The sequence below is a fragment of the Acartia tonsa genome, chromosome 4 (genome assembly GCF_053477335.1).
Source record: "Acartia tonsa isolate MP-2025a chromosome 4, ASM5347733v1, whole genome shotgun sequence".
In the NCBI taxonomy this organism is placed as follows: Eukaryota; Metazoa; Arthropoda; class Copepoda; order Calanoida; family Acartiidae; genus Acartia; species Acartia tonsa.
The window spans coordinates 26,643,640-26,661,679 of record NC_137263.1 but is presented as its reverse complement, the minus strand read 5'-3'; the positions used below and the strand labels follow the sequence as shown (position 1 = coordinate 26,661,679).

General features: G+C 30.8%; 1 protein-coding gene across 1 annotated transcript; it reads right to left on the bottom strand.

The window, feature by feature from the left end:
• Positions 1 to 3,685: 3,685 nt before the first annotated feature.
• On the bottom strand, positions 3,686 to 17,145 carry LOC145316608 (microfibril-associated glycoprotein 4-like). Its single transcript, XM_080157241.1, has 4 exons — positions 16,892 to 17,145; positions 7,371 to 8,138; positions 7,002 to 7,120; positions 3,686 to 4,463 (listed from the first exon to the last, which is right to left on the bottom strand). Exons 1-4 carry the CDS (start codon positions 16,958 to 16,960, stop codon positions 4,190 to 4,192), a joined length of 1,230 nt encoding a protein of 409 aa, XP_080013367.1. The 5' UTR covers positions 16,961 to 17,145; the 3' UTR covers positions 3,686 to 4,189.
• Positions 17,146 to 18,040: the final 895 nt, after the last annotated feature.

Sequence of the window (18,040 nt, the reverse complement as noted above, 5' to 3'; positions counted from 1 at the left end):
ATATGAGCGGAACGTCTTAACCATTTATCACACATACCCCCCCACCCCCTCTCACACTCTCGTCAAGGCCTTTAAACCCACTTCCCCTAAATCACAATGGGTGACAAGGATTATGGGGGAATTTGGGTAATATTTGACCGCTCGTTTCTCAAAAGTACCTCTATCCATGTCATATTTATATATTATTATTTCTGGACAAGAATTACCCTTTTCTTCATAAACCCTTCATTTCTTTTGTAAAGCATAGCTTTAGTACAATTAGGGCGTGACCGTTTGTAATGGGTAACGTTTATTCTGTTATGTTGGAATCGTTTTACATAATTCAAACATTGCATAGGAATTCCTGTAATTAATTTGTATAATTTTGAAAGCGTTACAATAATAACAGAAACTAATCTTTAACAAGTTTTTAAATTCAAGTAATATTTTATGCATTCTATATTTCGTGTAATTTTAAAACAGATTTACATACAAGGCTGTCGCTCTGTATCTATTTATGTGTGTTGCCCGATTTTTAAATTTTGAAATGTTGTTATGAATGTTTTCATTCTTGTTTAGATTAGAAATACAAATTTTCAGACATGTGCACCTCAATTTTTTCCAGATTTAAGATTGGATTAAAGAACAAATAGACCGTCTCCAGTAGTTTTCGGCCAGTTTTTTCGATTAGACATAAGTTGGGGTTTTGGAAAATTTTCACAGAAATACCTAACTAGCTTTAACGGTATTTGTGTGTAAAAGTCTGGGAAAAGGTTAATATGAATTTTTACATTTGAATTCAAATAGACCAAATCAGAAAATAGCTAAATAAAACCATCCAAAGACAATTACAAAGCTATTAGTTCGGACCAGTAGTTTTCGAGATCTTTCAGCAAAAAAAAACCATTACCACTTTAAAGAGTAAAAGTATTGTTTTTAGCCATTTTTTAAATTGAAAAAAAACCTATAACGTAAACGTGCTATTAATTTCGATTTGAATCTGCTTATATGATAAGCGAATATTAGGGCGGGATATTTTTTTGCATTTTTAACATTAATTTTAATATAAGCTAATGCGTAACGTTTTGATTTGAAATTTGACCTAAAATTTACTTTTTGACAATATGATTCCAATGTATTTATTTAAAAGCAAACAATGCTAATGGTCTACTTTCTAAGGTATGTTACACACAGACCAAAATGTAACAAGGATGATATGATAACTAACAAACTAACTTTGCTTTGTATAATAACGATCACAACTTGCGCGCGAAACTAAACAATTAGGATTTTAATAGAAATCTTATAAAAAAACCTTATTGTAATCGGTCGCAGAATTGATTAGAAGGAGGGATGCTTAATGTGGATTGTTGAAGTTCTAATATTAAGATACGTGATTATAGAAATGATACTCTTAAAACATCGAACATTTAAAATATAAAATGTTTAAAATTTATATTACAGCGACTTTCTCGTAACTTTTTGATATTGATTAAATGATATTGATAACTGCTATAGGCCCCCATGCGAAAAGAATTAAATCGATTGGACAATTTTAACATGTAATATATGAGTTATCCGTTAAAGACTGACGGACGAGCCTCAAATGTAGAAAATCCCCACTTTTAAAGATGCATCGCTATAAAATACTAAGAATTAATAAAAAGTGGGCGGAGCTAGTAATTTCATTTATCAAATTATTATCTTTAATCTGATCAGATGTCAGAGTCTGAAATAATACAACTTACAAGAATTGAATCATTAGTTACAATAAATATTATGTGTTAGCATATCTATTTGCTAGGGTAGTTAGGTAAACCTAAAAAGAGGAGGTATGTAATTTAGAAAGCGTAGCAACTCTACAATCGTTACCAGAAAGTCTGTAAACTGATTTTATTACTTTTTAACTACAATTTTTATCCGATGTAATTAGCATATTCATTTGATTTTTAGAATAACGATTCAAATGGGACAACAAGGTACACTGTTATAAGCGAAGCAACTCTATTAAACAAGTCCAAAAAATGTAAGTATGTCCTTATACACTATTCTGTATTTAAGCACTATTACAACAAATTTACATACAATTTTGCTTATGGTTGTAAATTTATAATCTGCAATCTACAAGTGTTAATATTCGTTTGTCTTAACGTCTGATTTTAAAGCATTGCATTTATGGATGTTGTTTTCCTTGTTTTTATAAGATCTTATGTTGTAAAGCAACCTTTTTTTGTATTTTTTCATAAAGCTCTGAAACGGTAGGACAAACGAACATTAATACTTGTAGTGTGTCAGAACTGAAAAATCAGAACATAAATGTATAAATGTCGAATCAAAATTTGAATAATATTTGTTGAAAAACTGCTTAAATACAGGATAATATTTAAGGACATATTTACGTTTTTAGGACTTGATTATAGAGTTGCTTCGCTTATAACATTGTACTTTGTTGTCCTAAGAATAAGTATTCCAAAAATCAAATCAATCGGATAATTTTATCACATACAAATTTGTTGTTAAAAAAGCTAAAACTCAACATCTTTAAAATGGACGTACTGACATTCTGGTAATCATTATAGAGTTGCTACGCTTTATAAATCGTACCAAACTAATACAAGAATCACAGTGCAACGTTTGAAATCGATAGGACAATTCTAACATGCCTAAATTGACGAAAAAAGCTATCCGTTACAGACGGACGGACAGACCATAATTATAGAAAAGCTTCGCTTTTAACAAAGGAGGGAGGGGTAGTTTGCATCACTGACAATTATGCCTTGGTACCCCCTTCACTGAAAAAAGCCACCAATGCAAAGTATAGGCGAGACCATTAAATTAATAAGTATATTTAATTGTTATTTGCTTTGACTCGGAGAAGTTCTGCCAGAATAGTTTGTTTCTGTCTGAATATATCTTTTTTAAGAAGGTACTTGTAAAATGTCGTCATGATATGTAATTCATTCAGATTCAAAATATATAGAATTTTGGCTTATTCAAGAATTATAATAAAATATGTAGGTTGTTTGTATGTTTACCTGTTCGTTTTCTAGCCATCCGATGTTTCGATTTGTTTCTTCTTTTCGTGGAATATTTGGTTAGATCAAAGGCAGGTTTCTCATCTTGTTTTGGAAAGGATATGTCAAGATAAGTGATAAAATAGTTATTTAAAGCATATTATAAACAGCATTTGCGGTTATAAAAATGTACAATTAAAAGACTAAAACTACATAGTTGTTTAGCCCCAAATTCAGCACTAAGGGCTAACAAACTGGTTTTAATCTTATAATTGTACATTTTTATATTCGTAGAAAACTAGATATAATACGATGCTATGCATATTATTCACTATAGATGAGAACCGGTTCTAATCAACGGATATTAATCAGTTTCGAATCGATACTTGAAAAGTAATTGTGGAATACAGAGTACAACTCTGGTTGAACAAATTTGCAACCTTTCTTTTCCTAAAACTTCTCCTGTTATTAAAGGCAGAGTTTTGCAAACAAGAATTTGATAGTAGATAGTTTATCCTTTATTATCTTATCCCTGAATCCTTGGATAGTATACCAAGTTTATTCAGATTTGATGGAGTTTTTTTTCGCAAAATGCCTTATCCTCTATTTCCTGTGCAAAAGTACAAAGACGAAAGCACAGACCAAATAAAACCAAAAGCCTTAGAACATTTTGCTTATAAATAATTTAATGATTTTTCCTCAAAAAGTTATATTTATTTCATTATCACAATTACATTTGTATTTACAATTATCTATAAAAATATTTACTACATTTTAATATTTTTAAGTTTCTTAAAATTAAAAGCAAACTTTACATTTTTTTCAAAATTGGTAGAAAGTTAATAATTTAAACTACGAGTAATTTTATTTTGTACCAGTTTCATAATAATTTGATTTTCAATTAATAGCAGACATACGATTACATTCAATGTTACTTCACACCCACTCACACACACAAATACACAATAATAACACACACACACACATAGATGCACATACACTCACACATAAATTATTTTAGAGTCATTGAAACGTAAATTGACTCTAACATCATAATTCATTGGAGTACAATTTGAAACAATTTTAGTTATATCCCTCTCTCTCTTTTTAATCTCTCTCTAGTATGTCACTATGTTGGCCTTCACTTTATAAAAATCAACTTTCACTTCAATTATCTTATTTTCCAACAGTTCTTTTCATAATTCAATTTTAGTCTTCTTATTGTTTGGATTAGAGAGAGTGTTAGCTAGAGTTAATAATTCTGACACATCATACTTTCCATTCGCCATCTGTCGAGCGGATCTTGTCGCACCAGATTCTTTGTTTTCAGGTGCCGAACTGTCCGTCCCATCCGCCTCATCTTCTCTGCGCCCAGCTCTGTCAGGCGGGGAAGTTAGGATGTAGTTGCCGTAACCAACATCAATTGGTCCGTTTATTTGGGGTCGCAGCTTCATCACGGTTTTCTTCAAACTGAAACAAAATTTTAAGTATACTTTGATATAAATTTTTTTTTGAACATAAACTTTGAACAAAATACTCGAATAGAAGCTAGGTTGAATAATTTCAAACTTTTTCCCACTGTTCAAATATCATACAAAAACCTTTTGTTGGAATAAATATTGATGAATATAACTGGCGGAAATTTTGACTGTCAAATTTTAAATTAAAAAAATAAACAACAACCAAACCATTGGCCTTAAAGTCAATCATCAAATGTATAATTTAGATTTTGATAATATTTTAACAGCATATATAAAAGTCTAGTTGTCACTAGAATAGAAAGCTTTATTAAAACACAAAACCAAAGCACCACTTCCTAGTTCCACTTATCGTTATCGGCAGCACCATTCGTAAACAGTGTTCAAATAATTATAATCTCCAAAAGAACGGAAAATTCGGAGGTAGACCTATTTTTTTGGCAATGAGTAAAAAACTGGAATTATATATTACGATTTAAATAAAAAGGTTCATTTATAATAAAAATTTACTTGATTTATTAAACAAGTTAGTTCGTTTGTTGGTCTACCTGTACGTTTCTTAAAATCTGGCTAAAAGCTAATAGTTATGCTTTTTTGATCATATATTATACTCCTGTTATGGTTATAAGCTTTTTTCCTTGGAGGTTTGACAACCCCCAATAATGACAAATTAGTTTCTTTTAGCACGTATTATGTCAAATAGTTTAACTTAACCTTCTTGGGGCAAAGCCCAAAGAGGCGTTGGAGAGGCCACTAATTGCCTATAATGAGATATTAATTAAACTACCCCTTTATCAAATTGAAATTAATGAAAATGGGCATAACAATAAGATAAGCGTGGCCTGGCTGATTTATATTTCAATGTTTACTTATGTTTATGTACTTGACAATGACATGTATATTGCTATATTATTGTAATAAAGGTACTAAGAAAGAGAGGGAATGTCTGATTGAGCCAATAGGATGATCGCATCGTAACCTACATCAAATTTCATTGGTTGAAATTATGTACACATTTCATTACGAACGCATGTTTTTTTTTTCATTTCATACATAGATAAAAGTCAGCTGTAAACAATATAATTTCTTAGTACAAAGCTTTACTGAATCAAACTTACTTGCTCAAAAATTTCGTCTGAGTGAGAAAAAAGTTAGACTGGCTACTCACTGGTGAGGCAAAATTATTTTTGTGAAAAATCCTCCAAAATCGCATAAATAAATTTACAAAAATTAAATAATTTCTTAAAAGGGTTATTAACATATGATTTTGTTTAATTTTTGTAGATTTTTAATGTGCTTTTGGATGATTTTTCCCAAAAATAATTTTGCCTACTATCGAGTAACGAGTCAATCATTTTTTAAGAATCCACATCAGCTTCAGTCGAAAGTAAACAATACTTTTTTCTGCTAGAAATGTTCCTTCTTAGATTTGACGAAAAAAGGGTGCAGAATATGCTTCAATTCTTATATTTCTATTATTATTGTTCTTAGTAAACTTATATTGCGTAATACAAATGAGAATATTTAATTATGTACATAATATGAATTTAAAAATTTAATAAATATTTAAAATTAAAGACAAAACAGATTTGTTTATGAAGTTACATAATACTAATAAGATAATGATTTTAATGATGAGAAATTTTATATAAATATCTTCACTTGACAGTGGGTGGTCCGAGTTGAATGAGGTGGACTTAAGTGGAAGTTTAGTGGCTCATACCAAAGCTACGTTAATTTTTGTCGTAGCTGAGGAAAAAAAGAGCATCCAATAATAAGCTTATATAGATTTAGTGGTGGGCGATTATTCTTAACTAAATTCCGCTGATAAAAATGAAATGACCAATGAAAACCAAATTACTTTTAATTTACACTCATTTTGTCCTCAAAAAATTTAACCCTTCTACTTTGTACTTTATAAGATGATAAGATGATAATCTCAATAATATTTCCACCAAAATAATATGTAATATCTAGAACAAATAATAATAATAGATTATCCGCATTAGAATATAGAATTCATGTTAAATTCACACTGATTCAAGTATTAAATCATAAAGTTTATCCATAAAAAGATAATAACCTTTAATACCTTGCAATAATGCAATTATTACAATTATCTTGTCAAAAGGATTAATAAATCCATTAATGGAATAGTTGATCATTTAAAAAAATGTTGCAGTGTTATGTAGTTATAACTATTCCAAGTATACCAGTTTTAATACCATCAGCATATATATCATACCTGTAGTTATATCCTGTCCATGTATACCAGTTAATACCATCAGCATATATATCATACCTGTAGTTATATCCTGTCCATGTATACCAGTTAATACCATCAGCATATATATCATACCTGTAGTTATATCCTGTCCATGTATACCAGTTAATACCATCAGCATAAATATCATACCTGTAGTTATATCCTGTCCATGTATACCAGTTAATACCATCAGCATAAATATCATACCTGTAGTTATATCCTGTCCATGTATACCAGTTAATACCATCAGCATATATATCATACCTGTAGTTATATCCTGTCCATGTATACCAGTTAATACCATCAGCAAATGATCTGTGTGGACCACCCAGGTACCATCCATTCAGGTTGGCATCATGACAGTTTCCATACCACCAGCCACCCTTAAAATTATTTAGAGTTTAGACTTGTGAAAGGTGTCTTTAATTTATAATTAATCATTTTAAAATCTTTTTTTTGCTGGTAAGTGTAAACCATTTGACAATGTTAGATATATTTTTTCCTTTCAGTACAAAAGAATAAGCAAAATTAAGGGAAAATCATAAATATCTTTCATCCAATTGGAGCAGCGTAGTTTCACATAAAATGGGTTTCCTTGTTGAGTCAAAAGCTATGAATAAAATATTATATTACCTTATACAACCTAGCACAACTTCGCTCAGCAAAATCTCCATCTCTATTATCATTGTCAACATCAAAGGTTGAGAATGGAAGACCATTATGACTGTACATCGAGTCACCAGCATTACCATAGTACAGATTTTGGTGATACAGGCGGAAAGCATCGCGTTCGCTTCCCATTCTGAATGATCTGTACCTGGCAAACCTTCTGTTACCCGACCAGTCTTCCATGTCTATGGCCAACTCGTAATAGGTTGAGTTATCCACATTTGTCAGGGCCCAAATTAGTATATTGCCCAGCCAAAATTCTCTATCAAAGTCTCCAAAGCCTACTTTGTAATCCTCCCAGCCGCGCATAAAATTTTCGTGAGGTTCAACATCATCTCTGACTTGGAAAACCATCCAGCCGCCGCCCTCTGTCTCAAGATCACAGTACACCTTCCATGGTCCCTGGGCAAGATTAGGCGGGTGGATCAGGTAGACGCCTGATCTTGTAGCCCCTTGTGTGGCCTGTATGTCATGGCACGACAGCCCGACATGATAAGTCTTGGTAAAATCATACGTTTTACGAGTTTTTTCTCCTGTAGGCTTGTGCAGAGGAAACTCAGATTCTCCATCTTTCAAATTAAACCCGGATAGAAGCGAGTCTGATCGGTCAATCTGTCTGGAATCTCGTACAGATGCCGGGGCTGGCTGCTTGTTTAGAGATGGTTTGGAAAAAGGTAGATCATCAATAGTGTTTAATGCAAAAGGATCTATATCAGCGCCTGTGCTCAAACTCTAAAACAAAAATTAAACATCAATTATAAAGTTAAAACGCACAGATATAATTTCTTAATAGGATATCAAGGTTATTTAGTTTCATTCACATTCAAGTATATTAGTCGTTTTAAGTTCTCTTAAAACAACTCTAAACTAAGTTTATATGACTCTGCCTGTCTGTTTGTCTGTCATGCACCTGATAGGTGACTCTCAAGCAATAATAATTCAACCTATTCTTATCCTACTTTGTATTTCCTTTGGGCTTTCATATAAAAACTATTTAAACTGCACACAAATTAAAAAAAAACAAGGATGACAACATCCATAAGTAGCGAAGCACAAAAAATCGTAGATGGGAATACGTACAGGTAGATTTAAAAGGTTTTTACTAAAATCAAGAATAGATTTATTGGATAAAATAAATATGAAACCTTGTTTTATTTTGTATGATGACGATGGTCAAAGTAAATTATATTAAAGATGCTCATAACAATGGGAAAAATTATTTTGATACATGATATCCCATAAAAGTTTTAAAATTGGATCAAAATAAACAAAGATCTTGGGAAATATGTAAAACGTATAAAAATAGCCAAAAACCTGATAAAAGGCAGTCTGGCCGCCATGGTTGTTTTCTTAAAACGACAAAAAATTAAATTTTTAAATCCTTAAAAACTTCAAAAGTTTGGAAAATCGGACCATATACACTGAAGATATGGAAAAAAGTGTTAACTATATTTAAAAATAGCCTAAAACCTGCCAAAAAGGCAGTCTGGCCGTCATGGTTATTTCCTTTAAAGACGGGAAATTTAATTTTGATATCTACAACTGAAAAAATTTTGAAAATCGGACTATAAACACTGAAGATATGGAGAAAAATGTTAAAAATATAAAAAAAACAGCCTAAAACCTGCTGAAAAGGCAGTCTGGCCGTCATGGTTGTCTTCTTTAAAAGACGAGATTTTTAATTTTGATATCTATAACTGAAAAAATTTTGAAAATCGGACCATACACTGAAGATATGGAGAAAAATGTGAAAAATATAAAAAAAACCTAAAACCTGCTAAAAAGGCAGTCTGGCCTTCATGATTGTTTCTTTAAACGACAGGAAATTAAATTTTGATATCTGTAACTGAAAAAATTTTGAAAATCGGACCATAAACACTGAAGATATGGAGAAAAATGTGAAAAATATAAAAATAGCCTAAAACCTGATAAAAATCGGTCCGACCGCAAATGATGTTTTATAGTCAATTGTGCTCCTTAATAATGGGAATGTTGTCAAAAAATTTCAGCATTCTATCTTTTATAGGAGCTGAGTAAATCCCATTTCCCCCATAGCGTTACGGACGGACTGACTGACGGACTGACTGATGGACGGACGGACGGACAAAGTGAATTATAGAGTAGCTTCGCTACTAAAAAGGATTCATGGAAAAGGTCTGGTAAACTTAAAAATACTCCCCTAAATAGTTGTGTTAAATCATCTTAAAATAGATAAAATTTTCTGGGGAAAGAAAGGGATGTATGTTATTCAAATTGACATTGACCTCGAGGACGATCAATATTTTATTTATGGTGAGATAAAAAATCTTTAGGGGGGGGGGAGGTAGTTGGCAGGGGAAAGTTTCATTTTTATTGTCAACCCTTCTTAAACGTAATACAATAAGAATAAAATTTACATGAAATTTATTTGGAGGTCAATTTGTTATGACGCTGGAGGGTTGGTAGAATTTGAACCCCCCCCCCCCTCCCCCACACTTGGACGTCCTTTATAAACATAACCATTCATGTTTAAGGCCATTAAAGAATTTCTTGATCTAAAGTTTCGAACTATTTTTTAGTTTTTATTTCAAGTTTAAATGATGTTACAATCGTTAAGAAGATGGCAAAAAAATAAGTAGGTCACATTTTTGTTAGAAGCTTCTATATAATACATTTTCTGATTAAACTGGAATAGAATCACTTGAAACATTATTTAATAATATTTTTAGAATATAAGTTTAAGGAATTAATTTTACCAGTAAATGAAGCCTCTGATACTTCATATTACTTTCAATTAATAAAATATTTTTTTCATCATTCAAAGATGTAAGGACACTGTCATAAACCAATCCCTGTTCAGCTGAAACTAAAACAAAGACAATAATATTATATTAAAATATTTCACTTTAGTTTTGATAAACTAATTTTTGGATTTTACATAATATCATCTTCACAGAAAATTCGTGAAGTAGAAATGATGATAAAGGGAGAGGTAGGTTTCTGGTAAAATCCGTAAAGGTTATGTGTTATAAGTTAAAAACAGTAGTAGAACGATAAAAATTTATGTTAACTTAAAAAAAATTGTCTATAGTTCTTTCCAATAAGAGATACACATATTTAGTGAATATTATCGTTCTACTATTATTTTTAAGCCTTAAAACACACACCTTTACGGATTTTACCCGAAACCTACCTCTCCCTTTTATTACAAAATTAAAAATATAGGTTTACTTTTAACCATAGATAATGTGTACATAAATTTTGCTTTGTGAGAACAATAATAATGTTGCCCGATAAATAACAGAAAATCATGAGACAGAAAAGCTTTGCAAGCAAACATTATTTTGCTATGCTGAGCAGGCAGTGCAAAAATCTTCCCTGATATTTAATTTGCTAAATTTCTGCAAACATAACTTTCAATTAGGCAGGGATCTTAAGGGATAAGACAGTGGACAATGGGATAAATTGATGACGTCCAAAATGATTATAAAAAAATTGTCCCTTTTGTAGATTTATAGTTTGAACACTGCTAGTTTGAACCAACCAATTAAGATGACATTAAAGTAACCAAAGCAATGAATATTTATAAATCTTTTGTTACCAGTATAATCTATATAGTCCAATGTCCCATCCCTCCTTGCAATGAGGTCAAACGTTATTTGATTTTTAATTAATTAGACACGGAATTTGAAAAAATCTTAAAATAGGTTAAAAATGGGTTTTATTATATTATTCCTAACATTTTACCTATATTTTTGTAATCAAAAAAACTATGTAATTATGTATAATTGTAAATGCACTTTTTGTTTTTGAATATTTTTATATAATTATGTAAGCTAAAATGATTTTGAAATTAGTATAAAAAGATAATATTTAATGTTAGACCTGCTTTCATGTGACATATATGAAAACATATTAGCACTTCTTGCCAACATTGCTAACTTTTTATATACTGTAAAACTACAAGGTGTAGTTTTCATGAGAAACAAGAGCGATTTTGTCCAGCGAAGGCTTGTCTAATCAAAATATAGGTCGAATGTTATAGTTTTAAAAAAGGATATTGGGGGAAAAGGAAATAGAAAAATAAGAGAAAAATGTTTGCACAAAAATATTTCTGAGTTGGGGCATAATTGGTTGAGCCATTTACGTGAAACACCGACAGGTACATATCTAGTTAATTTAGTTATTTTCCCACTTTTCTGGGGAACAGTGCACAATCACACAAATACACAGAAAAAAACCTGGTTTGAAAAGTAGCTACACCATTTATTCTTTTTTATAAATTTTAGAAGAAAATATGACCTTCTTCCTTAATTTTTGCGTTCTATATTTCAACAAATATTTATTATACATTCTGAATTATTCAAAACATATTATTGTTTGTTCTTAATAAGAAAATGTCATTTTGGAAATATTTTGGAAATGGTATGAGCAGTACGTGCAGCCGCGCATCCAGTTTCGTATCTACGGAAACGGCTGTGTTTGCTACAACAACAGCAACATAATTCAAACTAGGATGAGGCTTTTGAAAAGCTGCTGGGCTGGAAGCAGCTGCGGATGCGAGCTCTGAGGTTATGAGAACTAGAGAAAATGTAATAATATTTAAAGTTTTAATCAATTTTTGTTTCAAAAATGTTTCACTCTAACTTTTATTGCAGCGATTAATAAGAGGGATAATCTTAGCCACAACAAAGACAGGTGTTGCCATGGAGGTATTATGGCCCTAACCCTTGTTTGGTTAATGTCAACCATGGACATAAATAATTTGTAAAAAAAATTTTAAAATGTCTCCTGCAGTTGATTTAAATGATGTTTTGTCATAAAAGCTATTTGTCTAAAATTTACGTTTTCAATAACTAAAACTTTTAAACCCTCAATCTCTTAAAAACAAAGAAACCAATTATAATAATGACATTATTATGACTATATAATTATGTTTATATCAAAAAAGGGCTTATCCCTAGCACTTTATTTCCCCATGCTTATATTGCAAATATATTAATCCCTCTGGTGTATAAAAAGTTAAAATAACATATTAAGAAAGAAATATTAATATTTGTAGAGGCTGGACCCACTACTATACCTGGAACTATGGGCTAAGGTGAATATCAGTGTGTGTTATATTGTGTGTGCGTTTTAAGAGGGAAGTTTATCAGGGATAAGATAATGGAGGTATATTCCCTTTCGTAACATCGCACCTTATTGGGTGATTCTTCGTATTTTTCACAGTAGCTTTTCTCCTAATTTTTTTTCTCTCTAACCCTGCGGGGCCAATTACCTAACCCTGTGGGGCAATCACCTAACCGAATATAACCTAACCTAACCTAAAATAACCTATAAAAAGCCATTTTAAAAATTCGACGAATCGCCCCTTATGGGGCGATGTTACGAAAGGGACTATTCCCGATAATGGATATAAAACGGAGCTAATATATTTTTTTTATTATTAAGATCACTTTAAAGGAAGCCTGCAAGAAATATACCGCTTTAACTGTTGAAAGACGGCCACACGTAGACCCAGCAACACAGTATGTGTTTTTAGAGTTTGAATATTTTTTTTGATGACTGACGAACCGACGGTCAAAGTATATACATAGTTGATGCTCAGAACAAAAACACCAAATATAAGGAGTAATATGTGAAAATAATCAAAGCAGTTAAAACGCTGCCTAAAAGCAGTCTGACCGCTATGGATGTTTTATAGTTCATTATGCTCCATAATAATTGGAATGTTGACAATGAGTTTCAGCCGTGTATCTTAAATACGAACCAAAAATAACATTTCCCCCACTTCGTGTCTTACGCACAGACAGACAGGCGGACATTTAAAATTATAGAAAAGCTTCGCTTTTAAAAAGTAAGATTGTTTTTAAGAGAATAGTGAATAATGTAATTTAATTATGTGAATTTTTTTAGCGGAACTTATTTATAATTCACTTTGTCTGTCTGTCTGTCTGTCCATCCGTAATTCTATGAGAGAAATTAAATTTTATTGGATGCTAATTAAGCTATATTGCTGGTTTTTAGTTGAGATATACTTTGCCAAAGAGGATCCCGTAAAAAATGAGTTTGTCGGTCATGCTACAAAATGCTAGGTTATGAAGGACTACTCTCTACAATAATTTTTAGTAGTATATAGTATCTCATTCTCAATAATTACATTTTAATACTTAATTTTTCAGCATTCCAACAGATTAAGAGCAAACTGTTTAACTTTCCTTTTAAAGATAGTGTCATCATTGTTTTTTAAAAAAAGGATTGATAAACTACTTCTTGCTCTTTATATATTTAGATTTTATACAAAATTAAATTGATTTTTGTTTTCTTATCCCTGTATCCCTTTACAGCTCATATATATCTTTGTTGGCCTGATTAATATCTCAACCCTTTGATTCACACAAATATATATTTCAGGTCTAAAACTCATCTCCAAACAGAGGGAGAGGACAACGGAGGTTTAATTTATAAACAAACATTTTTAAAAGGCTTTATAGATTTCCTATAATCATGGTCAGTATATCCGTCCGTTTATACGTAACGGTTAGCACTTAACGTTAATTTGAGCATGTTAGAATTGTCCTATCAATTTCCATCTTTGGTTGATGATTCCCATAATAGTTAGACGATCTTGTATTTAAAGCATGCTGATTTTACCTTTTTTGACAACAATTTTGTTGTATGAAATAATTATCCTATTCATATGATTATTGGAAGAATGATTCCTATGACAACATGTCACACTATTTTAAGCGAAGCAGCAATCGTCTTTATAATTATGTCGTGAGTCTCAACGTCACCACATCGCTTTTATGTTATCTTACTAAGTGGTTGCATAGTTCAGTTCTTAATGTACATATATTTTGTTGTACATTCAAATAATTTAAAGTATTATATAATTTATTCAAATTAATCATGTATAGCAATTTGCATGTTTGTTTTATATTGCATGACAATTTTACAAAGGATAATAAAAGATTTGACATTGAAAAGATTGTAAAATTGTTACTTCCTTATCAATCAAACATGCGTAATCATGCGTAAGCATAAACACACGTTCTATAAAGCTACCCTCACTCAATAAGTATGTATAAAATTCCGAAAAATAATCCTAAAATGTCTTAATTGGTTTAACCGCTAGATAGCAATGCAATTTACACTTTGGTGTTATGTTGCAAATTTTATATGCCCCTTTATTTTATTATGTACAAGAATACCAATTATGAATGTGGATTTATTAGGTTTCTCATACAAATATGTATAAAAATGTGTTTATTATTAAAAGTGATGAACTGAAGCAATACCTTAATTATAAGAAAGATTCGCCTTTGAAAAGATACGTGAACTAGTTACTCCAGGTTGGTTGGTATGGTTCAACTCTGCGGTTAAACGGAAGACATTAAATTTTTGCAAATATTGCAGAGTCAAGTGTGGTAGTAATACTAACAATATCTTCATCACGATACCCTGTTATTAATTTCAGACATTTGTAAATTCACTGAATGCATCAATACAAGCTTCAAACTGATGTCTTTCAAACAATTTAAAGTTTAGATTGGTAGTATTGCGTCTATAAAATTATTAGAAAAAACTTAATAAATAATGAAATGTAAATCTATGAATTTTCTTGGGCGTTGAAAAAAGTACTAACAAATCAAAGTGTTTTTTTTTCTAGATCGACTTTTAAACAAAATTCAGATTTCTTATTAACAGCTCTATTTCCACGAAAAGATATTACAAACTAATAGTTTTAAACACTTAAATAAGATTTCTTCATAAGAAACCTCCAGAAAAAATGTTTATAGTCTTATCATTTTTGTAGAAATGTTTTGAATGTATCGAGGAGGTGCGTTTGCTAAGGATAGAAACATGTCACATTCCAACCAGAGAAAATTTAAGTGTGACAATCATTTTGTACTTTAAATTCCCGGATATCATAAGACGATTAGGTCCAGTACAATATTTTCCTAAAGTGAGGGAGTGCATGCATCATGAAGTGGTGTGGACAAATTTTAAAATTTTTCATTTTAATTTATATCTTACAAACTTCCCTCCCCCTATTGAATAATCCGTTTACAATTATTTTATTAAGGTGTGTAAATATTATAAGGTGTGGGATGCAAAAAGCCTGTGCTGACTCCTGTTCAAAGGTTATACAATTTTTGAAGATTTAGCAAGCTCAATATGCCAAACCAAAATCAAAATAGACATAAACAAAAACAACTACTACAATAATTTAACATCGAGTTATATAGTATGGCTGTGGTAATAAAATGATTTTTCATTAAACTGTTTTTTTTATAAACTAGAATATTATTACCATATAAGTGGACAATATCATTCTAGGAGATTATAACGGTCCTATTTTCCCTTACTTTCATAAGTGCCTGAGAAATTTTTATTATATCATTGATTCAATTTTAAGTTTGGAAGTTATGTAATAATATGATTACTATCAAATATTACGTAATTGCTGGAGATTTTTTTTTATATTTGATTACTTTTTCGCAGCGAACGACCACGTGCCTAAGGACACTTATGATTGTAACGCCAAATTTCAATTCAGCTGCGGACAAGCCGTTGCTTGTTATTACTGTATGCAAATTGAGCATTGGGCGCATTTCCACATATCCATGGTTACACAGTGAAAGAAATAATCATTCTTGTTATTTTGTAATGAAACAGAAAGTTGTAAATATAAAGTGACCATCTGTTTCCTTAGTCAACATACATTTGTCCAAGAAATTTTTTGTCAAGAAGAAATTTATGATTCCGTCCTAAATGTATGAAATAGGAAAAAGTATATTTTGATCTCAAAATTGCAAATGACATTAAATATGAATATTAGTTGGAAAATGGATGAGCTAATGGAAGAATGGTTATTTCTCTCATCGTATTATAAACAACTTTCCGCGGATACAAAGTGTGCAATTATAAGATTAAAATCAGTTTTTAGCCCCGAGATGCCGAAGGCACGGGCTAAAAAAAACTAAATGGGCTAATCTTGTGATTGTACATTTTTATATTCGTAGAAAACTGGATATAATACGATGTTAGACATAATTTTTTCGTATTGATGAGAACCGGTTCTAATCCACTGGTTTCGAATGAATACTAGAAATATTTTCTTTTCTTTAGCAAAGAAGTACAATAATATTAGACAATATAATGATAACACCCCCTTTCCTACACTCCTCTTCTACACGCTTCTCCATTCCTTTAGCAAATTAAATTAAATTTTCTCCCATTGTCCTACCATGTATATTTATTTCCCTGTATTGCATTTGAGTAACACTATAGCAAAATAAGAACAATAAAAAGTGGATAATTAGACCTTTAAATGGATGTGATGAATTAAAACTCTTTCAAAAGGTCTTACATTTTATATATTAAAATCATATAATCCTTGTTAACTATTTTAAATCATATTTCAAATCTATGAAATCAGCATTCGAGCTAATTTTTATTCTCTTCTTTGGATATAATTTTGCTGAAAATATAAAACTTACCCAAGAATATTGTACAAATCCACAAATCAGAAGCAAGTCTATAGTAACAAGTTTAATTATATTAAACATTTTTGTCTTTTTTTTAAATTAACAATTTTAAACCAAACTAGATCTTAGATCCATATTTTGAGCAATTAAAATTTGATGCACTATCACTAAATGTTTGAGTTTGATTTATACTTTTGTATACTTGATATTGGAGCACTTACATTACCAGGCTATAACTGAGATGGCGCTTAAGTACCATAACATACAAACACAATTTTATTTTTACGAACAAATTGACACACATACCCTCATACTCACACAAACAAACATGAACACAGTCTTACGCGACATCACATAATAAATATGAGAACAAATTAGGAGAAGGGGGTGTACTCACTCCCTTTAATTCTACTTTTTAATCCAACGCACCACTATTCTTAATTGGTTTTCCCCTTCCATCCCTCTGATTTATTTTATCTCCCTTCTCTCCCTCGCATCGGAGATAACATAGCAATGATGTTAAAGGAGAAAAAATGCCGACGGGAAAAAAGTGAAACTGGTAGAGAGGGTGATATGTTCAAAGATTATATGAGCGTATTTAAGACAAACAAGAGCGTATTTCATAGAAATTTAAAACAAGATTTAAGATTAAGAGATTTTCACCGTGTGCAGTAGACGCAACTTCACTTTCTTTTACTCCCAACCATTCTCCTTCTTGGTAGAAAATAATAAGGCATAAAATTCACATAATATGTCACTTATTTAAACCTTGAAAATATAATTTTAATATTTCAAAATTATAGAAAATATTTTGAAATTATAGAAAATAATTTGATATTAATGTATGTTTAGTTTTTAAGATATAATGATCTGAAAATTATGTTTTTCCAAAATTGCACCCCTTGAAGGCGTCTTGTTTTTGCAGATTTTAAAAGCAAAGCTTTTCTATAATCAGTTCCGTCCGTACGTCTGTACGTCCGTCCGTTCATTCGCTTCCATTGATGTTGTCATACTTGTTACTTCAAAGTTGAGAAGTAAAGTAAAACCATATAGAACCCACGAACTATGGCAAATTTCACAGTCTTGCTATTACAGAGATTATGAAATTTATACCTATCCAAAAGCAATTTAAAACATTTTATTAATTTTTAACTTAACTAG